Here is a 27,018-nt window from a genome sequence, read left to right as displayed (position 1 = left end):
GGAAAAGAGGTCAATGAGGTAGGAGGAAAGCACAGGTTTTCCATGGTGAGCAGCAGGCCAGAATCCCACCTGCTGACCAAGCTGCTAAATCCTTGCCACCTGTCTGCTTACATAACGCTTCCTCCAGCTTCTATCTAACAGCTTGAAAACTGGTATAGAACATCAAAGTCTAAATCAGTGCTTCATGCTGACACACCATATGTCAGCATGTACTTAGGCAGTCACCAGAAGTGTTAACAGCAATTATTTAAAAATTTTTAGTTTATTCATACAGAGAATTCCTACTTGCATTGGCTCAAATCCTCCAAGACTTTTTTTTTTTATGAGCTGCAGTTTCCCTCAATTTTCAACCTGATTTTGTGGTCTTTAACTATTTTAATTTAATTTTGGTTGAAAACAATGTACTTTATTACTGAGGTACTCATTTACTGTGCTGTTTTTAGGGGAAATTACTTAATGAAACTAAAATGAAAAGGTTTTCCTCCCAAGCATGGCACCTTTTCACTGTTCTCATGTTTCTGCAGAAGTAAGAAGACTGTCCTGTCTCCTGATGCTGCTGTTTAGAACATCTGACCACCACAGCTGGGAACAGCATCCACAGAAAACCAGTAAAAAAGCCCTTGGTGCATTTAGGCCTTTTACCTGAGAGCCAGGTGGAAAAAAAGCTGCACAGAAGAGCCTTTGTTCATTGTGTAAAGTCTCCACCACTCAGCTTGATGCTTTTAAGTCAATTGCTAAAGGAAAAAAATTATAGTGCATAAATCCACACAAGGAATTGAAAATAAAAATAAGGGAGCAGAAGGGAGAGCCCATTCCCACAGACTTTTCTCCAGTGGCACAGGCAGACCTGGGCAGCTGCAGTCAGCATGGACACAGGCTCTCCCTGGGACAAAGACAGCACAAATAAAGAAAAGCTAATTAGAGTAATCAAGTAGGGAACAATTTAGCAGCTAATTAAAATACCAAACTAATCATAATTTCTTCAAAACAGTCTGGTAAAAATGGGTCAATAACACCCAAAAAGAAAAGAAATAGCCTGTTTTGTCTTTATTTGGTGCCTTGCACTGCACACCTAATGCCACCTGCCTGCCAGGGTATCCATGTCACAGCCAGATCCCTGAACTGGATTCTGGATCCACCAGACCAAAATTTCAGACCAGTCTTGCATCAAAACTGCCGATCCCTCATCACACAAATAATATACAGAAAAGTAGAAATCAGCCTAAAACAGAGAGCATGGCAGTTCTCCTCCCTGCTTCACACTAATAAAATTGACTTTTCCATTTGTCTGCACCTTTTGCTGTACGGAGCAGCAGTGCAGGGCTGGAGCAGAAGGTTTTATAGGAGCCAGTGGGAGCAGGGAGCCACAGTGGCACTGGCTTCACAAAAACCTGTTTGTGTCATCTGTTATCCTTCCAGCTCCTCAGTGCTTTTAAAACTTGGGGAGAATTCAGAGTACTGAAAGGCACAGACAGAAAAATACTCCTTCCAGTTTCTGTCTGTACTAAATTCCTACAAACAGCCCTTATTCACAAAAAGCTCTTTCCATCATGCTTTCTTCATCAAAGATAACTGTAAACTAATGGTGGAAATACAACAGCAATAAACCAATAGCTGATATTTTACTTGCCCTGTGCTTTTTGTTATGAAATATTTGGGGGGTTGTTTTTTCCTACTCTAACAAGCATCAAGCCAAATGCAATAATGAAGGAAATTTAAGACTAACATCTTCCAAAATGCTTGGGAGTTTCCTCACAAAGAATCACTGAATCATTAAGGTTGGAAAAGACCTCCAAGATCACTTCACAATATTTACTATTCATGTCAGAGTAGATTAGCTTTTTTTTGTGTTGAACTTTTTAAAAAAGATTAACTTAAGTGTTAACATGTATCTTAGAAAAATGCACTTCATGCAGTGTAGAAAGGCAGAACTTACCAGAGAAACTAATTCATAAATAAAGCTCCTGTTTACTCAGTATTTGAACTGTCTCAAGAGGGATAAACCTCACCTGGCTTGGGTTTAGACAGCAGCTGCTCACTCAAAAGCTCATACAAACCAAGACTGTTAGAACATTACTTCTACTAGACTGCTAAGTATTTTCTTCAACACACTAAATTAGATTATTTTTTTACCTTTCTTTGAACAGATATTTTAGAAGGTTTTCCAACTCCATTATTCAAAAGCCACAACAGTCCTGCCAAAGGATACAATGAGCAGCAGCCATCTGCAATGCTGGAATATAATTTCCAATGCCCTTAAAAATGCTCTTCCTGCATTTTAATTAAATATCGGTATTTATTTTTTGAAAACAACAAATATTCATAATCCTATTCCCAACTTCCTTTGGATTTATTGATTGCAAATGCCTGTTGCCATGAGGCACATTTTTGAATTTGGGTAAAGCCACTGTAGGCTTTTTACACTTCAGGATACAGCTGAGGAAGACCCTGAGCCACCTCATCCTTTCACTGCTGATGCTCTCCTCTGTCCTGCACTGATTTTTAAGCCCCAGTTTCCATTTGTAGTTTATCTTTCCTGCCTGGCACTCCAGCAGCAATGCTCAGCTCTGTGACTGACCAGCCCCTTTACACAGACACTGAAATATGGCTAAAAAGATCTGTCAGGATTGCTGCACTTCTCAGGGGCTGACTCCTGTTTGTGCTTGTTTAGAAAATTCCCTCAAAGAGCATGTCCTGCCTGACACTGGGAGTATGGAAATGTCTGCTGAGTTACCAAAAGGAGGAGAAAATTAAAATAACAAACAAATGTGGAAAACCACAGAAGCTTAAAAAAACCCCAAGAACTATGATACGCCTTTCGATTATCCTATAAATAGCCCACACTTTATCCTGTACAATGATTTCACATTCCCAGGTCAAACATTTCATGAAGCATTTTGCAAATGTGGCTCCAGGCTGTTTTCTGATCCAACAAACATTATGAGATGATGTGAATGAAATGTCAGTAAACAGGTTAAAGATATCTGGAGATGCAGTAATTCTACCCAATTACTTTGAAATGTCAGAGTTATCCAGCTCCTTGCTGGGGACGATGGCTTTCTCTGGAGCTTTTCCAAGGAGGAGGAAGACAAGATTTGGGGATTCAACACTGCTTCTTTTCTAAATATTGTTAGCATTTTATGTATGTTAGTGTCAGTAAAAATAAGTTATCTTCATGATACTCAGTTATTGCAAAAGAACACTTGCCAATGGGAAGCTAACTTCAGAAGGACAGCATTCCCTGAGCTCAGGTTACCAAAGACTTGTGTCAACAAGGCAGTACAGATGAGATGCCAGTACAAACTAGATCCATGTTCATGGGTGTAACAGCATCAAACAGGATTATGAAGCATTTATTTACTACTTCTCCAATTCTTCATCTTCAATGAAGGTGACTGCAAGGAAGTGTTAAGTAGATAAATGCACAAAGATTGAAAAGACAACAGAGAATAAAAAAAAGAGATGTCTGTTCATATAACATTTTGAAAAACACCTCAGCCCAGTGCAGAAAATAAATTTTAAAAAGAAAATTACAAAAAGATACAGTGTTTCTGAAAACATAAAAAGAAGCAATTTGAAGAAATTCAATCTATTAGGAAATTGCCATCAATTTCAGAAAGTGGTGAAATGTGACTAAAAAAAAAAAAAACACCTGCCAAAAATCCCATCAGGCCAGAAAGAGGATGGATTTGGGAGAAAACTGCTCAGGAGGACAAGGCTACAATGATTTTCCTGGGCTGGTTGTAGCTGGAGCACCCCTGTGCACTGCCTGTGCCACCTTTAGCAAAGGAAAACAAAGCATTTCTGTTTTAAAAGAGCCAAAGGAATTAGCTTTAACTGACAAGCCCAGAACAGCAGCCTGCAACCTGTTCACATTTCTAAAGTGAGCCCAGAGTAACTGCACTCCAATTTTCCCCAACTCATTATGTAAAATAAAAGCTGGCTGAAAGCCAGTGTGGGGCCACCAAATGCCTTCATTAGCTTTCAATTCTGCTCCAGTAAAAATGCAGCCAAAATCTCCTGGGTTCAGAGAGGCTGAAAATTTCGCCTTAACAGCCTTTTACTTCCTCAGCACTGTACAGCTTCAGCAAGATTTTCTGACAGTTAGTTTGGACCTAACAGGCCATTTCCCCATTAACACAAAATACAATGTGTCCAGGAGTATTAAGCATTTTCCACAAGGCCCTGTTTTACAGTCACTCCAAGAATGACAATGCCAAATTATGTATCTAAGACAGATGTTTTCCAAATGTGCTGAGCACCTCACTTAAATGTTGGATGCAGAGCTCTTCCAGAATGCTGTAAGGGTTGCACCAGCTGCATTTAGATAGACCAACTCCTGAGTTTCTGCTTATGGGAAACTATTTCTAAGGAAAAACCGCTCAAGAAAATGGGCACATCCTGCACATGCCTATGGGAGGGTGAAGGATTAAGTCTGATGGTAACCAGTGAAGGGAACAGATGTGAAAGGGATGGGAAGCTGGGGATGGAGAGGTGCAGTGCTGTGAGCACGAATTCACAGAATCATCATAAAATGGTTTGGACCAAAAGAGACATTAAAGCACATTTCATCCAGTTCCAACACCCTGCCAATGAGCAAGGACACCTTCCCAGGTTGCTCCAAGCCCTGTTCAACCTGGCCTTGAACACTTCAAGGGACAGGGCTGCCACAGCTTCTCTGGGCAACCTGTGCCAGGGCCTTACCACCCTCACAGGGAAGAATTTCTTCTGGAAAACCAATGTCTGCCTTCACTGATAGCATGAGTCCACAGGAAAGAGCAGCTCCTTCACCACACACTACTGTGTGTCTGTACAGCTTAAACAATGGAGTGTTTGAGACAGAGATGGTGCTCCACTCTGAGGGGACCAAAGTCTTTCCCCTCCCTTCCAGACCCTGCCCAGAAGCACCTGAACCATGTAACACCCACCCCACAGCCTCACAGTGCCACAGCCCTAGCACAGCTCACAGCGAGTTCACAGCACTTGGAGTCCTTGAGCTGATAGGTATTCATGCCACTTCATTTTTTTTTTTCCTAGTTATTCTAGAATTCAAATATAGATACTTGAACACTGGCCATATGAGAACAGCACTGCAGCAATTTTATTTTAAGACTATTTTACAACTCAAGCCACAAGAATGCAGCAGAACCCAGAGTACAGTTACTCTTCAAAAACTTACACATTACATGGGACATGCCAACCAAAAGATCTGTATTTCTAAATCTTTCCCTCAGCACAGCTTTGATCCAAAAAACAGACCAAATATCAGAGATTCCTGCAAGCCCTCAAGAGATGCAGCTATTGCTTCCAGTTTATCTGCAAGGCACCCAGGTGCTGTGCCAACAGAGAGCTGCACATGGGTGATCCAGCTGTCTGTCAGTCTTTATTCACAGACAGAACTCTTTACACCAGTTTACTCATGGGCAGGTTATGAGAATCACATTTCCAAACAAGATTTGCTTTAATTGGCTATGCTGGTCCTCCCAGAGGAGTGTTAAGATTGGGCCTGGATAATGATCCCCAGCAAGTAACTGCAAAAGCAAAGTTAAATCTGCTTTTCTACAAATATTCAGGAACATTTGCTCCCTGGCAACACTCCTGTTAGTAAACCAATTTGCTAAAATACTCATGAATAGCAAACTACAGAGCCATGGATACAGTAAAATGCTTACATGTGACAATACAACTAAATATTCACCACAAATATTTTCACAGTATTTGACTTGCTCTAGATAAAATGAAAAAAAACCCAACCTACAACAATGACTAGCACTCAGCATCACAGAGTCCACTGAAAAACCTCTGGTGAGGAGATTGGCTGGTGTTGGACAAGGATGCCCAAGATTGCCCTTTGCCCTCAGGTTTTTTTGTCCAAGCACTGCAGAGGGACCATAAGGCACCAACATCTCCAAACCTGCCACAAAACCTCTTGGTGAGCTGCTGTGCCAGAACAGGTAAATAAGGATTAATAAATAAAACCCTGATAAAATTTCATATATTATTCTGAAATAATTTGGAAAATAAAATCCCCCTCATTATTCCTGTAAAAACAGCAGAACTCTCAACTAAATTGCCAGTGTGGCAGGAAGCAAGGAATAGGAAAGCCCTGACAGATGCAGGAAGAGACAAACCCCATGAACTCCATCCAAACCTCTTCCAGGTGAGCCTTTGTTCAGCCCACCAGGCTATTTGCAGTATAAACAACCCCCACTCAAAAGGTAAATAAAAATGTCTTCCTTTGGACACATCACACCCGTCAACTTTTTACTACAAAGGTTACATTTAAATATTTAAATACTTAGATACATTTCAATTATGAGCTCCCTCTCCATTGCAGGGTTTATTCCTTTTCAATTTTTAACTTAAAGAGCAGAAGAAGCTGAGCTCTGTTTTACTCCAGCACACGGGTTCATTACCATGGGGATATTTTTTTACCACCAAGACCATTATAAGATGAAGAGGTTGCAACTGAACTTGTATAATTCCAGTATTTCCTCTCCCTTCCAGAGCCACAAATCCAAACACTGGTCATCTCTTTATGCCAGGACAGCAGCTGGATGTCTTTCAAACCCTGCTGTCCTGCCTGCCAAGGGCAGCAAAATCCCACACTTAAAGGCAGAACACTCATCTCTGGACCACTTTGGACCAAGAAAGCAGCAATTTCATTCCTGCTTGGGTACAAGGGTTCTGTGCTCTGTAGCTCTGGCCCAGCATACCCCTCCTTGACCCTTGTCAAAACCTATAGAAAAACCAGCACAAGCCAGTGGATTTTATAGGGACAGGGTATTTAGAGTTGGGATCATTTTAACATGAGTTCTGATGCCTTTTTCTCTGACCTTCAGAAAGTCACCAGCTCTTCTCTAGACTGCAATTCCTCCTCTGTAATGGGTGGATTATTTTTTTGCTGGCATGCAAAGGTGTTGTGAGGTCTAATTCATTAATCTTTGTAAAGCATTCTAGGACACTTTGATGTAAAATGTAAAATATTATCAGTAAAGGCCTTCCATTTAAATCTCACCTGGAAACCTTCCTCTTGCTCCTTAATTTGTGATTGATCCCCACTCAATTAGAGGTAATGGGATTTACATGTAGACTCCAGCAGCAGAGCAGACCCCACAGGAAGGTGCCAGCAGGAGCAGCAGGAAGGAGCTGGACAATTGGTACCTGCACTGCTGGATGCTGCACCCCTGGACTGCACTGGGACCACCTGAACCAGCTCTGGGCAAAGGGATGGGGCACAGACCCCCCCCTGCCACCACAGCACCCATTCTTACACAAACCCCCACCCCTACACCAACACCCAGCAAGGACAAGGGGGAATGGCTTCACACTGCCAGAAAGCAGGGTTATATTGGATCTTAGGAAGAAATTCTTCCCTATGGGAGTGATGAGGCCCTGGCACAGGCTGCCCAGAGCAGCTGTGGCTGGACCATCCCTGGAAGTGTTCAAGGCTGGGCTGGATGGGGCTTAGAGCAACCTGGGATAGTGGAAGGTGTCCCTGCCATGGAAGGGGTTGGAACTGGATGAACAGGAAGGTCCTCTCCAACCCAAACCAGTCAATCATGAGTCTATGATGCTCCTACACACTGCCCCCCACACCCCCATTCCTACAACTGCACTGATAATTTACTATGTGCTTTACATTTGAAATTAATCTCTATTAATAAGGTTTTTAGCAAGAAAAAAGTTTCTACCCAAAGAGCTTGCAAGCCATGAGCAGATAGAATAAATCTGCAGATCACTCATTACATCCCTGTGTCAAGTTTTATTATTTGTGGGAACAGTTCCATTTCAGGCAGGCAAGCAAAGGCAGATAACTTCACCCCTGGCACTCTGTGAGCCCCTGATGAGAGAACAGCTTTAACTCTACATGCAAAAAAAATACCTGGGAAATTACAAAGGGCTTTATCAGTACCCCATGCTGTGGAGTGCTCATTTTAACTAGTATTCCCATGACTTCAGGACATCTCTGGCAGGATTCAGCCCTCTCACTCTCAAGTTCTTGCCCTCTAGAAAGAACTGTCTGTTAAATCCTGGCAGAGAGAGGCAGGAAGGGAGTGAAGGCTGGGGGATGCTGGACCAGCTTTTTCCTTGCAGCCACCTAATTGAATCTGCAGCAGCCTGGTATTCCCAGGCACTCAGAATTCCAATTTGCTCCATGGATTTTTATATTGAGCACCTATAAAAATTAGCATTTGTGCTGAATAGCTTTTAATCAGCTATTTTAATCAGTTATTTTTATCTTTAAAGCACTTGTAAATCTCCCTGCCTCAGTCTCCCCTAGCTCTAAAATTTATTCCAGCCATTTTTTTTTTCCTTCATTCTACTTCCAGTGCCCTTTACCGTGATCTAACCATCTTAATCTTTAACGCTTATCTCTGCCTTTTAACCTTTTCAGTTTTCATTTAAAGCAATCTCTCTATCTCTCTCAGATTTGAAGCTTTTTTATTTATTATGAAATTAGGGTTTTCCCTGGCCCCTGTGTCTCCCCACAGAGCTGGAGGTGATCTATGGAGAGTCCCCTGGCATCAAGCTGCATGTTGCTTCTCAAAAGGTGACTTTTGAAGACCTTAAGTAAATCAGTGATTTTTCTATTGATTCAATTTATGTTATTTTAGGGAAATAAAGCTGACTTCAAAAGTATTACAGTATTTGTTTACATTCATTTGAAATTACTTGGCATGGTCCAGTATTTCCTTCCACAGGGAAAACTATGGATGTAGACACTTCATAGAATATTTTAGTTTGGAAAAATACCTTTAAGATAATTGAGTTGGGAAAAAAAGCAGATAAACAACTGTGCATCCAAACTCTTTTCAGGACTGTGAGAGGTTCAGCAATGCAGAAGCTCAGTAAATGTGTCACTTTTTAATCATGACCTTGTCATAGCATGCCACACTTTTCTGGCATTTCCCCAGTTTTACACCACGTAGAGCATTTTGGGAAATTGCTGATGGAATGGTGAGAGCTAATACTAAATGTAATACACTTAAAAAAGCAAAAACTTTCTTACTGTTTCCTACATAAGGCTCTTCAATATTTAAGTATTATTGGAGCTTCCAAATTAATGTACAATAAGCATGAATGTGACTTGCAAAGAAAAGTGATGTGGATGCAGTGAGTTCAGACTGCCACCAAATCCCAACGAGCACGTGTCAGATGCAAAGAGCACACAGAAATAAAAAAAGAAAGAAAACACCCCCTGACATAATGAGTGTTGCAGATAGCAGCAGAAAAGGTGGCACAGGAACTTCCACTGGTAAACACAAACCACCTCCCTGCTTCTCTTCCCACACACTTTAATTTGATCCTCTATCCTCCTCCTCTGCTCCATCCCCCATCACAAGCACTAAGACTGTGCATGAAGAAAAGCTCCATTATCACCTTTCAGCTTTCCTGAAAGTACTGCAGTGGAGGTTCAGCAGAGCCAGGCTTGGAGCAGATGCTCCCCACAGCTACCTGCATCTCATTTCCCTGCCCTCAGGAACATGAAATTGAAACTTGGGCTGCTTCAGAGATCACCTCATGCCAATATTGTCTTCCTCCACACCATGGAGAGTTAGGCTGAGCTTTTCTATTTTCAACATGTGAACAGTTCCTCTCATACTTTATGCTCATGGAGGGCAGCAATTGCTACACAGTGCTGGGTGTTGGCAGGGTCCTCCAGCAAGGGAGCCAGGCTGCCCATTCCATTAACCAAGGGCTTCAGTGACTCCAGTTCAACCAGTATATCCTCAGTTACAAGGGGGAAACAAATTAGAAAAATTAATTCCCATTTTTCTTTTTTAAGATGTTAATACTGCTACTGAAATATCCTTAAATTCCTTTTTTCACTAGATGATACATAATATGAAGCTTTTTGGTTTTATGGGAGATATTATGGTCATACATGTCAGGACTGGAACTGGAGAAGATTAATAGACTGGGCCCTGAATAAGACGAGACAGGTAACAGTCACCAAATAAAACTGTTCATGGGGGTCATGGTCATAAGCAAACGTTACATAATTTCATATTCAGAAAATAAAAAGCCACATCACAGTTACTCCTGCACTCCCCAAATGGCTATTGCCTCAAATTGGAGCTATAAATACACCAAGAATGCTGGATAGGGATCACATTAGATAACATTACTTTTTCCTTCAACATTACTTTCTTTCCTTTTTTAGCTTCATCCATGGTGTGTGTTCCTCCATTTCAGCTTTACTGACTGGAACTAAAATCTGTCACTGGTCTATGTAGAGTCCCAGCACCAGGGAAACAGATGAATTTTTCACCAAGCAGAAGCAGGTAATGGCCCTGCTGAGAGGATTTCCAGTGGGCATAATTCATCTTTTGATTGACCATGTCAAATTCAGTATCCCTTGGGGTATTCTCCCACCTGTGGAATTCCCATTATGGCCATGAGGTCCCCAGCAAAGGTTTTCTATTACTAATGTGTAATTAAAGATGTCTTTTAGTTAGACTTCTTTCTGCTATTTTTGATTCTTTTTCTTATGCTTAGACTTTCCCCACTCTTGTTATTGGCATTTAATTTCCAGTGAAAACCCACCTAAACCAGGGAAATTTCACAACTGACTGTTTACCAAGATTTCCCTTCCATGAATTTCAGGAATGTAAGCATTCAATTTTCTCTTAAAATGGAAAATACTTTTCAAGATCTTAAACCCATTCCTAGAAAATTCCCATTACCAAAGCTAGGAGTGGACTAGCAGTCCCTTGTTCGTATCCTCACATAAATCAATGGAATTTCCATAATTTACCCCACAGATTGATGCAGTCTGTTTATTAGGTGTAAAGCTATCAATCACATTTAAGAGCAGTCAGCCTGAAAAGCCAGGTAAAATTGATCCCTCCCCAAAAGACTAAGTGGAGGGAGCTGAAAAAGCGGTGTGGGAATAGAAAGGAATCCCTCTGGAATTCAGTTTATTAGGAACTGTACCAGCTCTACTGACAGCCAACACATTATTTTATATAGCACTTATCTCTCTTTATAACACTTTAAACTCCTAACATATTTACACTGGACACTGAAATGATCATTAGAGGCTCGACCTCCATGTCAAAGCCCCCAGCCTCTCCCACAGGGATGAACTGCCTTCCTCCCAGCACCTCCCTTCCCAGCTCGCTGCCACTGAAGCAGTCTGCCAGCACTGCTGCACACTTAAATCGGCAAATATTAATTGCCAGCTGGGAAAAGTGCCATTAGTTCACACTCAGGTTTTTTTCCAGCTGGAAAGACAGAGAATATTAAATGGAGCAGATTTCCTTCCAGCCTCCAAACCAGCAACGGAGCGGGTCTGCCTGTTCTGTGAGCACATAATGAGCAAAACATTCAACATCTTCCCAGAGATGTTTTAAAATGGTGTTCTGTAGAACAAATTATTTCTGGAAGTAACAAAGCACAGAACTAACACATGAACAACAAATGAAGTACAGAGGAAATAAACAACCACCACCACCTGAGGCTGAATTCAGATCTGTTTGAGATTACTGCAGTGATACAAGCTATCAGCCTGCTTGTTTGGTTTTTTCCCCAGGTTTGTAATTTATTTACATTCAAGCATAGAAAATTTTCTGTCAACATGCAGAAGATTTTCCTTAATTAGGAAAAAAAACTTTTTGAAAACTGAAGGAAAGATAGAGTAGCTGAAAAAGGTCACAAAATCATAAGATTATGGGATGATATGGGCTGGAAGAGGCTTCCATCAAAACATTTAGGTTCAGACAAGGCTGCTCAGGGTTGTTCCCAGCCAGATTCTGAAAGCTCCCAGAGATGGAGATGGCACCTGGGCAGCCTGTCCCAGCACTCAACCAATCTCCAAGGAAAAGCCATCTACTTACATCAGGCTAAACATCTTGTTTCAGCTGTGCCCTTTGTTTCTCATTCTCCTTGAAGATCCAGGTTCCATCCTCTACTACACCGTGCATAAATGTCCTGAGAGAACACACTGTTTTGGCTCTGTCAATGTGCAAACACACTCACATGTGTGCACACACACAGCAACCCAGAGAACAGGCATGCACACTTCAGAAGCCTTTATATATAAATTCATGGCATGAAATATTGTTCTAAACAACACTGTAAGCCTCAAACCAAACAGTGGGACTGTGTGTGTAATGGAAAGGAGTAAGGGAGGTGGTTTTCCACAGAGATTTCTTATGAAACTCTGTGTTTGTCTATGTACAAAATAAATTTATAAAATTTTAATTTATGGGACAAGAAATGACCTTGTATAAGGGAAGGAAGGGAGGAAATGGGACTGAAAACCAGACATGAATATGTTTTTATAGCACACCTCTATCCTGTCCCTCTGCATAAAATTCTGTCACATTTCATAAAATTAGAGTTTTGGTACAAATTGGGCTGAATGGACAAAAAAAATACATTGAGTAATTGGCACAGGTATAGTGTGGAAAGTTCAAGACTTTGGTCAGCTAAGTTGGATTGAATTCATGCCAGAGCACAAACTCAATATGACCACCTGCAGCACAAGCTGGCAAGAAAAATCAAGCTTTTTATAAAAAAACAATCCACCTGGATAAAGAGGATGTCAGAACCACAGAAAATAATGAATGAGCTTGGGCAAGCAAAAATGGCTGCCTTCCTCTAGCAATGGCTTGGTGATGCACAGGAGCTTTGAGATTGCTGAGAAGGAAGGACAGAAGGATGGACAGAAGGAAAGAATTACTCCTAAATCTTGAAAATGGAAAAGCACAGCTCTAAACAGAATTTTTATAATGTATGCAAACTGCTAGGGAAGTGCATTGATCTGATGTTTCTGGAGGAAGAAGGTAAGGGAAGAAAAATTATTGAACTGTGTCTGCACAGCTTTCACTGGCCAAAAATAATGAGAGAAAAGTGAGGGAAGAGACAGAGTGGGTATAGACAGTCAAAAGGAAAGAAAAATGAATAGAAGTGGAAAAAAGGGGATTACTGCTATGAAAAAGCAAAGCATAGTCCAAAATACTATATTAAAATGATATAACCTCATTATCCAAGGCATTTATTCAAATAGGAACATTTTCAGGCCAAGTGCTCATTCTGGACATCCACGGGACAATTGTCATTATGAGCAGAGCTATTTTTCCAGTCTTCATGAGTACTGGGAGAGCTTTTGGGGAAGAAAAACTTTTCTCACCAGTTTGGCACACAGTAAAAGCACTTTTATATTTATGTATTTTCTTGCCCAGTAAAAGTCACTAACACCCCAATCAAATGACTACAGGAGCTCACAAAGTAGTGAAAACACAGAAAATGGAAAAACCCTGCCACATGGTAGAAAAGTCCTAAATAGAACATTTTCCTGTGGGAAAACCAAACTGTATTTCACACCAGGAAAGACAACCAAATCAAGGAGACTGTGAATGCCTATGAGTGGGATTGACATTCCTCCTGAGATCTCTGGGTTTAGGACTTCTGCTTCACAGTATTTCTCTTGTGACTTCAAACTCCAAAGTGAAGTTTCCCACCTATTAATCATTTTCTTTATCAACTGAGGAAAAGGGACTGCATTTATAGTTTTGTGTATGGGGAACTGTGCTGCAACAGAGGCTGCAGGACAAAGCTTGTGGAGATCACTCCTGCTGAGGTCTCTTGTTGCTTCATTCACATTTCCACAAGATTTTTCAATGTTTTGGACCCTCAGGATTTCAAAGAGCCATTTTATTCCAGGCTGGGCCAAGGAGAAATCAGTCATTTTCCCAGGAAACATTATCTTCTGCTCTTCCTAATTCTATTGCTGGTACAGAATGCAGATTTGGGCTACTGAAGTAGCTGAGGTAGCCCAAATGGAGCAATGCTACTACTCACACAGGAGTATCTGCTATACACTCATATTTACAAAGCACTTCACATCTGATAAATATGCTAAAAGATAAAAAAATCCTTTCCTAAAATAAACAAAAGAAAACAAATCTCTGTTGTTTGCTTTATTATCAGTTAACTGTGGATAGACCAAGCTCAGCCAAAGCAGAATCAGGGTATTTGACCTTTGTCTTACCTTAAGTACATCCAGTTTATCACTGATAACTGGGCAAACTGGCATAGCACACACAAACATCCAGTCTGCAGTGTCCCTCAGCTCTAACACAGGAATTTAAGTTTTAATTGAACAAGTAAACAGGGACAATAAAAACATGAAGCAGCCCACTTATTTGTTTGACTGTACCAAATAATTAAATTATCTACTTGATCAAAAGCAAACAGAAAACATGTGCTTAGTGTTAGATGTACACCTGAACAACCTGGTCTAGCAGAAGGTGTACCTGACCACAGCAATGGGGTTAGAACAGGAGGCTCATTAAGGTCACTTCCAACCCAAACCATTTTGTGGTTCTGTGATTTTGCACCTCAAAGGTTTTTTCCCCAGTCAAAGTCTTACATTCCATGTTACACTTATAATGGTGCTTAAAAACCTGTACCTTAATTGCTGACTGAAAATCTGGATTTAAAAGAAACCACTATCATTCTTGATTTAGAAATAGGAGACTAAAATACCAATAAACAGAAGCAGAGCAATACACAGAAGGTTACTCAGGAACTGCATGGCAGAAAAATGGGCTGAAGCCATGTATTTTTATGGAGTCCCACTCCGTGGGATTATTCCCCACTTAAGATAAACTTTTTTCTGTATGTTATCTCTGCAGACAGAGGTGTGAAGTACATTTTTATTTATTCATGTGAGACCAGAAGTGAGCTTGTTTCTTTCTTCCCTTCCATAAAGCTGTTATTCTGCTGAAAAGCAGATTAAAGCAGTGCTCCCTGGCAAGAGTTCGAGGTTACTTCAAACTGGGACACAAAACTCCTACTTTGTGACATCATCTCATGGTGTGTTCAGGGAAGTATTCAAGCATGACATTGTATCATTAGGCATAATACAGCCACTGCAGGGGCTGATTACTGCAATAAAAACTCATTTTCTTTAACACTCTGTGCAATAAGGAGCGAATAAAAACCCAGGTCAGACGCACTGTCATAAAAAGGCAGGTGATGTCAAGAATGAAAAAACTCAAGGACTGTTTTTGGTAGTCAGGGGAAAAAAATTCCCTGAATTGAGTGAGGGGTTCCTGAGCATCTCTGAGATTAAGAAATTCCCTTTCTTTGCAAGGTTTCTCACCCTGCAGAGCCCCCCCTGCATCTTACTCAAGAGTGGACACTGTTTCCAGCCTGTTCCATACCCTGATCTGACTTGATACCCAGGGGCAGGAGCAAAGCAGTTGGAGCAAAGCAGAAGTGTCCTTTTTAGATGTTCCTTTTTAATGTGACAAGGAAAAAATCCCTCTTTGCCTTGATATGCTCATGTACTTGAAATATGCCTTTGGGTGACCCCTTTCCATGATTGAATTCCTACAAGGTCTATTGATCCTAATTACCTGCTTTGATAAATTTAGAAGCTGCCTGTGACAAGCTAACCCAGGGTTTTCACCTAATCAATGCTGTGACAAGCTGTGTTGTCCTCTCCACAGCCAGATCTTCAAAACAAATGAAACTCTGTAACGCACTGTGAAGCAGTGCCTACACAACGCTGGAAAAATTTCGGTCACAAAAAGACACAAGATCTTCTCCAAGACACGAGAATGGCACTGCTTTTCTTTCTCCAAAGGGTATCACAAGGTCTTATTAATTAAGACTCTTCAAATGGCCTCCTGCTTCTTAAACAGTCTCTTCTAGCATCATTGTTAGCAAAGAAGAACTCACAATGGATAGCTCTGTATACAGCCAATCTCCTTGGGGCTTAAGTGACCCGAATATAAAGGAATTATTTTCATATTTGATCACGTAAATGTCACTGGATATACTTGCAACAACCTACTCAAATCTTCCTGTGGGTGTATAGAGTCATATTTGACAATGAGCTTTCAAGATAAACTCTAGTGAAGCCCTTTATGAGACCTCTCATTAGAGTTACAACTTCTTCCATTCCCTGACATTTTATCACATGGATCCTACTCCTGCAGTTTCCCTTGATGACAGGATGGTACATGGCATACAAAATATTAATGGGAAAGACATGGGACTGGCTTTGGTGCAAAGATGATAATGAAATTTGCTATTGAACCAAAAAGCTCCAAATGTATGCATCCCACTGGTAACCAGAACTGTCTTTAAAGTTATTTAAAGTCTGTCTCACTCCTTATTTCATTTAAACAGCTCCTTTCCTTTGCCTGTGTAATTTGCCTAACCAGGTTTTCGTTTCTCCATGTTGCAGCATGTTTGTTTATACCATCTACATTTCCTAACATCTTTGTCTTGTTCAAAGCCTTTTCAAATGAATTGGATTGTAAAAAGTTATTATACTGGCAGCTAAAGTACTGAGCAGCACAACTGCAGTGCACACAATACATACAGTGATGTTAATTATTTACCAGTTCCCAGTATGATTACATTTTGCATGGTGATAGCACTCAGGGGCTTAATAGCTGCATAAAACATTGTGTATGTTCTCTGCTGTCCTGGAATAAATCATCCCTGAAAAATTTAGCTCTTAGAAATAAAACACAGCATTCAGCCATTTACCAGGATTATGACAAGTAATGAAAACTCTACAGAAACACTTATTTTCAATAAATAATGGGCATTCAACAAAGCCCTACCTTTGAAGAAACAGTCCTTGCTATGGATAATGTAGATTTTCTTCCTCTGCAGACATGAGGCTTGATGCAGCTGACAGTGATTTTCATAGAACCTGCCATCAGATCCACAGACAGGCATGTAGCTGGATTTGCAGTCCTCGACACACCTGCACTCGGGCTGGTTTGTGTCCCTGTTCAGCACACACTCGCTGCCCCGGCCGCAGTACTTCTTCTCACAGGAGGCGTGCAGGCTGTGCTGCCTGGGGAGCACTGGGAAGAGCAGAAAACGCCACTGTAAGCCACATTGGCCTCAACACACCTCACAAGGCTGCTACAGCAGTACAGCCCTGACAGGAGAAACAAGGATTTTGGGGGCAAAATGTGCTGCCCTTTGAACAGCAGCATCTTGAAGAAGGTGCTTGGGCCTGCACTCCCAGAGCTCCGGCTCTCCCTTACCACAACACTGAGCGTGTGCTCAAAGTGCTTTACTGGAAAGTCATGGATGCATGAACCTTGGTTCTTTTAGCTCTTGATGAAAGCACAGCCTGGAATAAACCCAGTGAGAGCATTTCAGTGCCCACACTTTGACCATGAGTCACATTCAGAAAGCAATTCCTACACTACTCCAGCCACAGAACTCAGCAAAGTGCCCTCAGTGTCAGCACTCAGCTCCCGCTCATGTTAGAGTCTCACCCTGGGAGCCAGCAGCTCCCACCCAGAAGCAGAATATCCTCCAGGCTAAAATTCACACAGGATTCAAGGAAAGCTCAGATAAACAACTGCTGAGAGCTTTTGAAAAAATAACCCCCCAAGAAAGACTATTACTGAAAGGAATGTTATTGAAGGGAATGATAAGGGAAAGCGTTAGTCATTGTAAAAACCCTCATCAGTATCTATTCCTACACTGAGTAATGACATACAGTGAAAAGTATCTATTACTTTTAAGAATTCACTGGATATGATATACTGAATATTACTGTGCTGTTTGATAATTTTAAAAGGGTAAGGAAGCTGCCCTTGTGCTGTAACATTTTCTGCTTATGAAGTTTCCTCACTTCAAGGCTTACAGAGAGCATTACTATAATTCACACAGGACAGGGCACTTCCAAACAAGCCACTACTCAGCAATAATTAGCATTACACTCAACGAAGAGTGTTTTAGGAAATTAGATTATTCTATGTTAATTGGAGTTCACCAAGTTGAGCATTACAAAGGGGAATTGCAAAAGGCATAATTATACCAGGCATAAGCCTTTCTTTGTGCAAAAACCCACTGCCTGCCTTGCACAGCCTTCCAACAGCCAGAGACTCAGTCTGGACCAGCAAGGTTGTTCGGAAGCAAATCCCTTTTCTGTACATTTGCCACATGCAGGTTTGGCTCTTGGAAAGGTTTTGGTGTGTGACAGCTCTCAGAGGATGTTCAAGTGCAAGCACGACTCCAGATGTGCTGCAGCACCCAGTGGAACACATCCTACAGCACCTGGAGTGCCACAACATCTTCTAAGGTGCACCCAGGGCTTTTCCCTTCAAAGATTTTTCCAGCAGCCAAACAGTTCAGCATAGGAGCACAGACCAGGTCTCATCTATAGCCCCTTATCACATGTAAGAGATGTGTGAAACATCAGTACCAGCTACTTCAATCCCATTTTACCATGTTAAATTCCCTGCTAACATCAATACAGCCCCTGCCTACCCAGCATTTCATGCCAATACAAAATGTCCCAGTGTTGAAGTTCCATTGCATCTGCTTGTGGTCGAGGGGTTAAAAGCATGTGCACAGAGAGAAGCAAGAGTTTCTAACAAATACCCAATTTTCCTAGAACCCATTACGCCTTTGTTTTTATCACTGTAAATCTGAAAAAGTCTGTTATTTGAGGATTAACTATTTGACTCAATAACTCATTAAAATTCCTACAACTTGGCAAGCTAAGAAATATTGACTTTTCCTGACTTGTAATAAACTAGAAGGTCAAAGCATCTCTGAGCAGTGGAAAAAGTACAGACCCTGGAAGGAGCAGCTGACTATTCCTTACTTCCTTTACTAATTGCTCCAGAATTTTTGCAAATTATCCTCAGAAATGCAAATTTTGTGACCTCAGGGAGACGTCACTGTAAAGGTCATATTATTTATCAGTGCCTGCTGTAAATCAGAGAAGCCCAAAGGATGAGGATTGAAGAATCTCTGGTCCAGCATCTTCTTCCTCTCAGTGGCAGGACCTGCATTTGTAGAGGCACTTATCTTTTCCATCACAATGTGCCTCAAAAGACATGTTTTGGAGACAGTTGTTGATATTGAAGTTATTTAAAAATCAAGATTCAGGAGCTATTATTGTCTATATAAATATAATTCAGGTACAACTAAAGCAAAGATCTTTGTGGGCTGCCTTGATTACTAAAAATTGATCTCTCAGAGCTTGCACCAGCCAAGGACTGTGTAATGCATCCTGCTGAAGGTTACTGCTGCCTCTTCACTCTCACTGCTGGATTCATTTTGTGAGGCTTCTTCTGACAACTGATGCTTTTCTGTAAAAGTTGACATTGCTGGAAATAAAATGGGAAAAAATATTAAAGCTATTAAGTTCTAATAGAATTTGTATTAATGCAGGTGTTTTGTGTTTGGGTGTTTTTTTCTCCTGGGTAAAGCTATACTTGTATTTGACTCATGGACGCTTTTCTTGATTGAGGAGCAGCCCCAGCAACAGGATTAGTGCCCCTCCTGCAGCTCACCTAAACCAGCATAAACCTCCAGCTTGAAACTGTTGCACAGTTTCTGCTGCACAAAAACTGAGGCTGCACAGTGTCTTTTCACAATTTTTTTCCTCAAGACGTTTAATTTTTCCAAACAGATGCCTTAGAGCCTCATAGATTATGAATGCAGGAGTGCTACCAAACAGGACAAGTGTGAAGCAGGAGCCAAACAGGTCCATTATGGGGGAAATTACCATCACACAAATGAAAGATGTGTTAGATCTGCATTGGGATACAGAAGAAAGGATATCTTACAAAATAGTTTTCCTAGAATCATAGAATAGTTTGGGTTGAAAGGGACCTTAAAGATCTTGTTATAATCCCCCTGCTGTGGGCAGGGACACCTTCCACCAGACCAGGTTGCTCCAAGTCCCATCCAACCTGTCTTTGAACAATTCCAGGGACATGCAAGGCAGACATGTGAGGCACATTGCTGGCAGCATGTGCAGGACTCCATCCCACCTTTAAAAATTAGTAAGAATAGGATGCATCTTTAAAATGTCCTCTACATAAATTATGCAGTGCTCATCTGTTAATGTTCATAAAAACTTGGGAACAAAGCACATTTAAATGATAGCAAATCCAAACAAACCAAACCTCTTCCAATGGGACAGTCATGAAGACAAATGTACATATTGCACTGAGACTGCAGATAACCCTGAAATTAACCCAGTTCTGCTCCAAGGTGGCATCTGCTCAGCAGCTCAAAGGTTGTACTCAGATCACTGCTCAAGCCATGGAGCAGAAGCTGCACTCAGGTGTGTGCATGGCCAGGCACAGCAAGTTGCTTTTAACTGCAATGTTACCAACATATATAGAAAATACAAACATCCTCCCCAAATTCCTGACTCCAGATATGCCCCAGCAGCTCGCCTTGCTCTAGCATAAGGGACTGCAGTGCCCCAAGCTTTAATTCAGTGCTGCTCAGTGAGAATGAACAAGAAATGCTCCAGGAGCTTGAAAACAGACTGAAACATCTCCACAGCCCAACAGCAATCAATAACAATTTGCAATCCCCTTTCCCATTCTCTGTTATCCTTAATGAACTCCTGTTCCAAGACTAAGAAAGAAGGAGAAACACTATTTTTAAAGCAACTGCATGCAGGTCTTCTGCACCTACTGCTAATTTTGTAATTCTCCTCTTGGATTAATTTTCTATTTTTGTCTAAGTCAGGACACCTGTTTTTTGTGGACACACTGTTTTGTTTAACTCCATCTGAAGCCAATGTTAACACATGGAAACTTTAATTCATATAAAACAAAGCCCTTGAATCTGTCAGCAAGTGCCTATCAGGCCTAACAACTATTATTAACACCCAGACTTTTGAGGCTCTCTCCTGGGGCCCATTTCTCACTCTCTCCCTGAGGATTTCACTTTTGTATCAATAATGGAAATTACTCTGACTGTGATTAAAGATTTGTATCCTCTGTATATGACATTTCAAGATCTCTTCCTGCTCCCAAGGTAACTAACCCCAGTACTTTTCCCCGTGCTCTTCCACAAAGGAGGACAGCAGAATTAATGCAATTTCTCCTGCATTATAAACCTTTTATTCTCTCTGTATTTGTGCTGAAGGAAGCATTTTAAAGTGCATTTACCTGATGGAAGTTATCGGCTACTGAAACTACTGAAAGGATAACACTGTAAGCTGAAAAAAACCTACTAAAAAGCTATTTTGAATGTGAAAAGCCTTTAAACTTCATATAATGCTAAAACTGGCTCTGAAGGTACCAGAGCAGAAATGGAGCATTAGCACCAAAATGTGAAGATTAGCTGCTTTTCCATTTTATTCTGAGGAGTAGAATATATCACTGATTTCTCAGGTTGAGACTCACAATCTAAAAAGAAGAATTCAGAAAAGATAAAAAATAGACAAAAATCCATAACTAATTAACAGTTTCTGCAATGGCTGTATTTTTGTTTCAGGTAGTTTTAATTTAATCTGAATTTTCTTAATTTGTAAGGTTGGGCATCTGGTTTGGGAAATTGCCCAGGATTGGATAATTTCAATGAGCTTTTTCCCTTCTGTGGCATCAGTGCTGGTCCACAGCCATGCAAAGAGTCCATCCAGGGTTTATCCTGCTGCCAAACAAAGACAGCAGCCTGCATTCAGGGTGTGGGAGCCCTCCTCAGTCACCCACACCAGGAAAGTGTGGGGAGAGCTAGATCTGAAAGGGTGGATATAAAAATAAGAGTACATGTTATTCACTCCTGTCCCTTTGAAAGTGCTCTGAACATGGAATAAAAATAAGCAACAACAGATAAAATCAACTGAACACTGCTTCCCTTAGAAGGCACCAAATGAAAACAAGAGGGTCATATTTAATAGCAGAAGAGGAAAAGCTTGAGATAGAAAGGTGGAATAAACAGCAATCATCAGTCATCAACATCAAAGTGTACCGGGCAAAGGAAGCATTATGGGGTTTTTTATTCTTTAAAGAAAGAACAGAACAAAAGGCATTTTGGTGCAGGCCATGTTGTGGGGCTGATCCACATGGATACGGCACAACTGCACCAAGAGAGGAGTAGAAGGTGAGCACAGACACCTGGGACCTTAAAGCAGTGTTTAAATCTGAACATGGGCAATATGAATGCCATGAAAGCCCCAGAAAACCAGTGGCAGCAGTTTAAAGCACAGACATGAGGTGCCCAGCATGAGCCAGGAACAGGTAGACACCATATTTTGAATAGGAGACTGGAGTTGTTCTTTTCTACCACCTTATATTTCAAGCTCATTCCCTGATGCCTTAGAAAAAGGAAGTAAATCTCATTGTAAAAAGGGGGGACAATTCAAGAAACTCCCTTGTCTGTCACCCCAGTCTCTGTCATTGCCACTTGTCCCTTTGGATCAGCGCACAGAGCTCTCGGGCAGCTTGGAGGGAACAAGGGAATGAGGAAACAGAACAAAAGAAAGAGGCAGTGTTTCCACCAGTCTTTTTGGATGACTGACCAGAAAGGAAAAAAGCAGTGAGAGTTGCTACATTTGACTCTACAGGAGTAAAGGCAATAAAAATGTACATAAATACAAATAGTACATAGGACCATCCCATGCCAAGGACACAACTCTTTTCCATAAGCACACAGAGCTCAAGTGATGAATTATCAGCAGAGAGGCAGCCCATACTGCCCTTTGACAAGGCACCAGGTCCCCTCACTCTGCAGACCCCATCCAGGACCTGCCAATGCCTCCCCACCAGCCTGGCGTGCTGGAATATTCTGTAGCTCAGCACAGCAATACAGGAGCCTAAAGCTTACAAAGAAAATACATGAGCAGCATGACAGGGATGACTGGAAATGCCTGAGGAAAAAAAAGTTCACTTCCAAAAACATTTGCTTTAGAGACAAAAATTTTGTTTGATCCCCTCCAGCCTGGCTCTTCCCATCACACCACGACTTGGAAAGGACTGACAGTCCCCACCCGTGGCTGGGAAGTGGATCCCTGTGTGTGGCTCCATTGGATCCAAGGCAGCACAAAATTGTGTTGACCCATTCATAACAGAACATCACATTCAGCAGCCAAAATCCAGCTGGCATTTTGTGCTCACAGTAAATAGGATTACTGGCAGCAATGAAACCTGAAGTCCTCTGCTGAACAACACACTGGGGATGGCAGCTGCTTTCCAGTCTTGGACTGCAAATACCACCTTGCCAAAGCTTTCTGTACTAATGGGGCCTATTTTCTCAATAGGAAAGGAAAAGGGAGGAGAGAACTCAATTTTTATGCTTCCAAGTCTCCTATTGATATGCATGTGTTCAACTGCTCCTGTTCCCATTAACACCCAGCATGGGAGATTCAAACAACTTCAGAGCTCCTACAGCTGAGGTTGTCACTGAGATAGACCTCATGTTAAAAAAAAAAAAAAAAGGTATTTGAACATTTTCTGCCCTAAATAACATAGCACAGCTTTGACTTTAAAACCTGCATTTTTCAATGGAAATATTTGTCTCTACCTAAAGGACAAACCAGACCTGCCAAGTATTCGTGTTCATAATCCTCACTGCCACCACTGGGAGCTGCATTTGCAGAGCAGGTCCCCACAGGGATCCTGGAGGGTGATTTACTGACTCCAGCACGACCTGCAGGCACTAAATGGCTGCCTCCAGGTTACCCAGGTGGAAGAACACGCAGAGTGCCCATTTCCAGGGCGGATCCAGGAGGATAACGGGTCTGAGACTGTCAATAAATAAAAAAAACCTCTCGGGTCTCACAGCGAAATGGAGTGAATGACCAGCTGGCAAGGAGGGGAGAAGGGAAGAAGAAAGAAAATGAGAAACAATTCCTGCCATCACATGGCAACGCAAATTTCTCTCTGTGTGGTGCCAAGAATGATCCTGAACTGCAATCAAATTTCCCAGTGTTCACACTTTAAAGTCCTATTTGCCTCAACAATACCCACTTTAGTGGCTAAAACATATAAAACAATTAAAAATTACAGCAACCCTTTCCATGTAAATGTCCCTCCATTAGAAAGAGGGCTCGGATTCTCAGGAATAGATTTTAGCAGTGGGAACACCCATTTTTCTTGGACTCTTTTTATGTGAAAACCCAATGCATGTCCCTGATCAATAAGGCACAAGCTGGGACAGGGGCCAAGTGTTCCCAGGCTGGCACAGCAGCTCTGTGGGCTTGAATTCCCTTAAAACAGCAGAGCTACTGGGCTCCAAAAGCTGTCCAAAACTTCCTCCCACTGGATTTGTTACACACATTTGTGCTGGCAATTCCAATTGATTTTATACTGAAATATTGCTGTGGGATTAGATACCATTGTGTGAGGTCCAGATGTATTTAACATGATCAGTAGCAAATACATAGTTATTAAACAGAGGGGTGGGAATATGAAAGAATGATATTCAATACTCTGAAAGCAAATATTGCATTTTGAAAGGAAAACTGTGGATCTTATTTCTTCCCTTCTTGGGCATCTCTTCCAGCACAATTATTCCACATGTGCAAACTTAAAAAAAGAAGAAATGCCAAAAGTCTTGGAAGGCATGAACTGGGATACAGAAAAAAGCTGCCTACGCCAAGCTTTGTACCAGAGGGTCCAAAGGGAGTCCACAGCAGGGACATGGTAGAATGCATTAAATCTCAATTAGATCATAGCACACAACAAAGCACGGAACATTCTCATCGTATTTGCTCACCCAAGGATTAAAGGATTTACTTCTGAGAGGTCTGTGCTTGCAAAGCATCTTGGGGACCATGTGGCTCTTGGCAGGGAAGAACAGGCACATCTCTCTACTGTCTTAATGAACTGCACCCATTAAATGGCCTCAGAACACTATTTTATACCTATGTGTGCCAGTGAGACACTGCAGCTATGAAGAGACAAGGTTCAATACTTTGGAAGTGCTTCCACAGTACTTTTGGTAAATATATATTACTGGTGACTGTCTGCATATGCCAAAATGTCAGAAAAAAAAAGTGTGGAAAGAGAAATAAAAAAACAGAGGAATAAGGACAATATGAAAGGAAATAAAACTTTGATGGCATACTTTATATTTTAAACATTACTGTAATAAGCTAATGTTCTAGTAATTTTTAAAGCAATGATTTAGGCAACATTAAGAAGTAATTATTTGTAAATATGTTCATTATACAATGCTTACTATTAGTAAGACCTCATAACTATGCCTGTAAACAGTATTACAATATTATAAATGAAATATTGGCCAGCCAAGTGCCCTCAGAAGCCTGATGTGCAGCAATGGGCAGCAGGGCTGGGAGCAGTGTCCAGCCCAGATTCCCACTAGCTCCTGCTGGCTGGTTGGGCTTCATGAGCTTCTACAGCAGCACCTTGTTCTGCAAAAGGAGGATTCATTTGGCTACATAAAAGAATTTTACATCCCATCCCCTCTGAGCTAAACTAAGATTCACTTCTGTATGGCTTCACAAGCCCAAAAATGTTTTCTATGAAACTGCAGAATTACAGAAACATTTAGGTTGGAAAAGCCCACAAGGGCCTCGAGTCTGGCTGTTCCCCCAGCACTGCCAAGTCCACCTCTACACCATGTCTGCAAGTGCCACATCTGCATGTCTTTTAAATCCCTCCAGGGATGGTGACTGCATCACTGTTCCCTCACAGTGCTGTGGGTTTTCCTGTAGCAACACTTGCCACAACACCTGACTACACTGATTTCTTCCACCCAGCCATTTCCACAGCTCTGAGCTCTGCTGCCTCCTCTCCAAGCAAGACTCATGTCTAACATCTTCCAGCACTGAGCATTTTAAGTGCTATCACAAAGGACAGGCTACACCCAATGCAAACAGTTTGCACTTTCCTTCTAAAGATCAGTTAATGAAGTGCAACACTTCAGAGCTGTTTGATTAAAGTGCTAATGCTTGTAAAATCAATATGCTAGGGAGTGAAGCTTTCTTCATATTTAAGCAAGAAAAAAATAGTCTTAAATTTTATGTTGAATCCAGATGCAGCAACAGGAGTGCAGACACACTGTAGCTGCCTCATATAATTTACAAACACCTGCTGTTAGTACCCCTTAAAACACACATTATTCAAAAACTGCTGCAGAAATTATCTTCAAAGCAGCAGTGCCTTGACTTGCTTCTACAAAAGTACTATGATATCCACACACAGCACTGACACCTTTTAAAAGGTTTTCCTTGCTGAGGAGCAGTACCAATAGTCAAAATCACAGCAAGGCCAGCAGCTTGGCAGGTCCCCATCACCTTTGGTGTGTGCTGCTTTAATTTGCTCCAGGCAAACCCATTCCCTATCCACACAAGGGTATTCAGCCAACTAAGTGAATAGCTTGATGAATGCACTCCATCACCACACATTTAGGCTGGAAAACTTCAAAGCATGGCAATCATAATATTTTCATTACAGACAGGTGCTATTATTCCTCCCCACAATGAAGCCTGGCAGACAGGCTTTAATCCCCACAACAGAGGGCTCTCTTGAAAGGGAACATCACAGTGGCTTGCAAAAACCCATCAGTGACATGGACTTCACAGATATGAAACCTTCCAGCCTCTGCAGGTCAAACCTGGCATCAAAGCACTCACCCTGCCCCAAAATAGCTCCAAGTTTCAGATGTTGTAACTCCCTAAACGGCAAGGATACAAGCTACATGGTCATAGCCCAAATTATGTTACACATTCCCTGACTGCACACACTGAGATTATGACTGTTCAGCGCACTCAGCACACACACAGTCACAAGGGAATACTAAAAGCAAATTCTGGCCCTGTCTATCATCCATAATTCAAGAGAAATCAGGGTTAAAAAAAGTGCATGAGCAATTGACATAATTTATATGCTCCAAGTGGGAGAGTCGGCAGTCTCTTGCATCATAAAGTTTAAATAATGGTAGTTTAACATCAGTTGTACCCACAGCTGTATTGCCATTAGCTCCATTATGCCATGGAGCAACTGCTTCCTGAGCTGGGTACCCCCACCTTGTCCCACCAACAGCTTGCTTCACACAGCATTTCACAGGAATGATCAGTCAAGCACAAACCACTTGGACCTAATAGCAGAAACAAGGAAAAACAACAAAAACAACAAAACCAACACACCTTGAAAGGTTTAGTGATGCAGCTGGTATTGAAAAGTACCTTTAAAATCAAAGGAGGAAAGGAAGGAAGAAAGTATTGAGACTGGCAACAAGTTTTGGAGGTGCTGTTGCCAATTTTGATCAATATCACGACATTTACCATTTCAGGATATGATT

The 27,018-nt window shown here is 41.4% G+C and overlaps 1 protein-coding gene across 3 annotated transcripts in view; it reads right to left on the bottom strand.

The window, feature by feature from the left end:
* Window positions 1-27,018, bottom strand: part of FSTL4 (follistatin like 4) — a 198,008-nt gene that overhangs the window by 123,797 nt on the left and 47,193 nt on the right. For all 3 annotated transcript variants that reach the window (XM_015642031.1, XM_033517683.1, XM_015642035.1), the window contains one exon: window positions 16,596-16,844. In XM_015642031.1, coding sequence (XP_015497517.1) covers window positions 16,596-16,844 — 249 coding nt within the window. The remainder of the gene's footprint in view (window positions 1-16,595; window positions 16,845-27,018) is intronic.

The sequence above is a fragment of the Parus major genome, chromosome 13 (genome assembly GCF_001522545.3).
Source record: "Parus major isolate Abel chromosome 13, Parus_major1.1, whole genome shotgun sequence".
NCBI classification, from domain to species: domain Eukaryota; kingdom Metazoa; phylum Chordata; class Aves; order Passeriformes; family Paridae; genus Parus; species Parus major.
The sequence above is the reverse complement of the archived record's forward strand: the minus strand, read 5'-3'. Positions and strand labels throughout refer to the sequence as shown.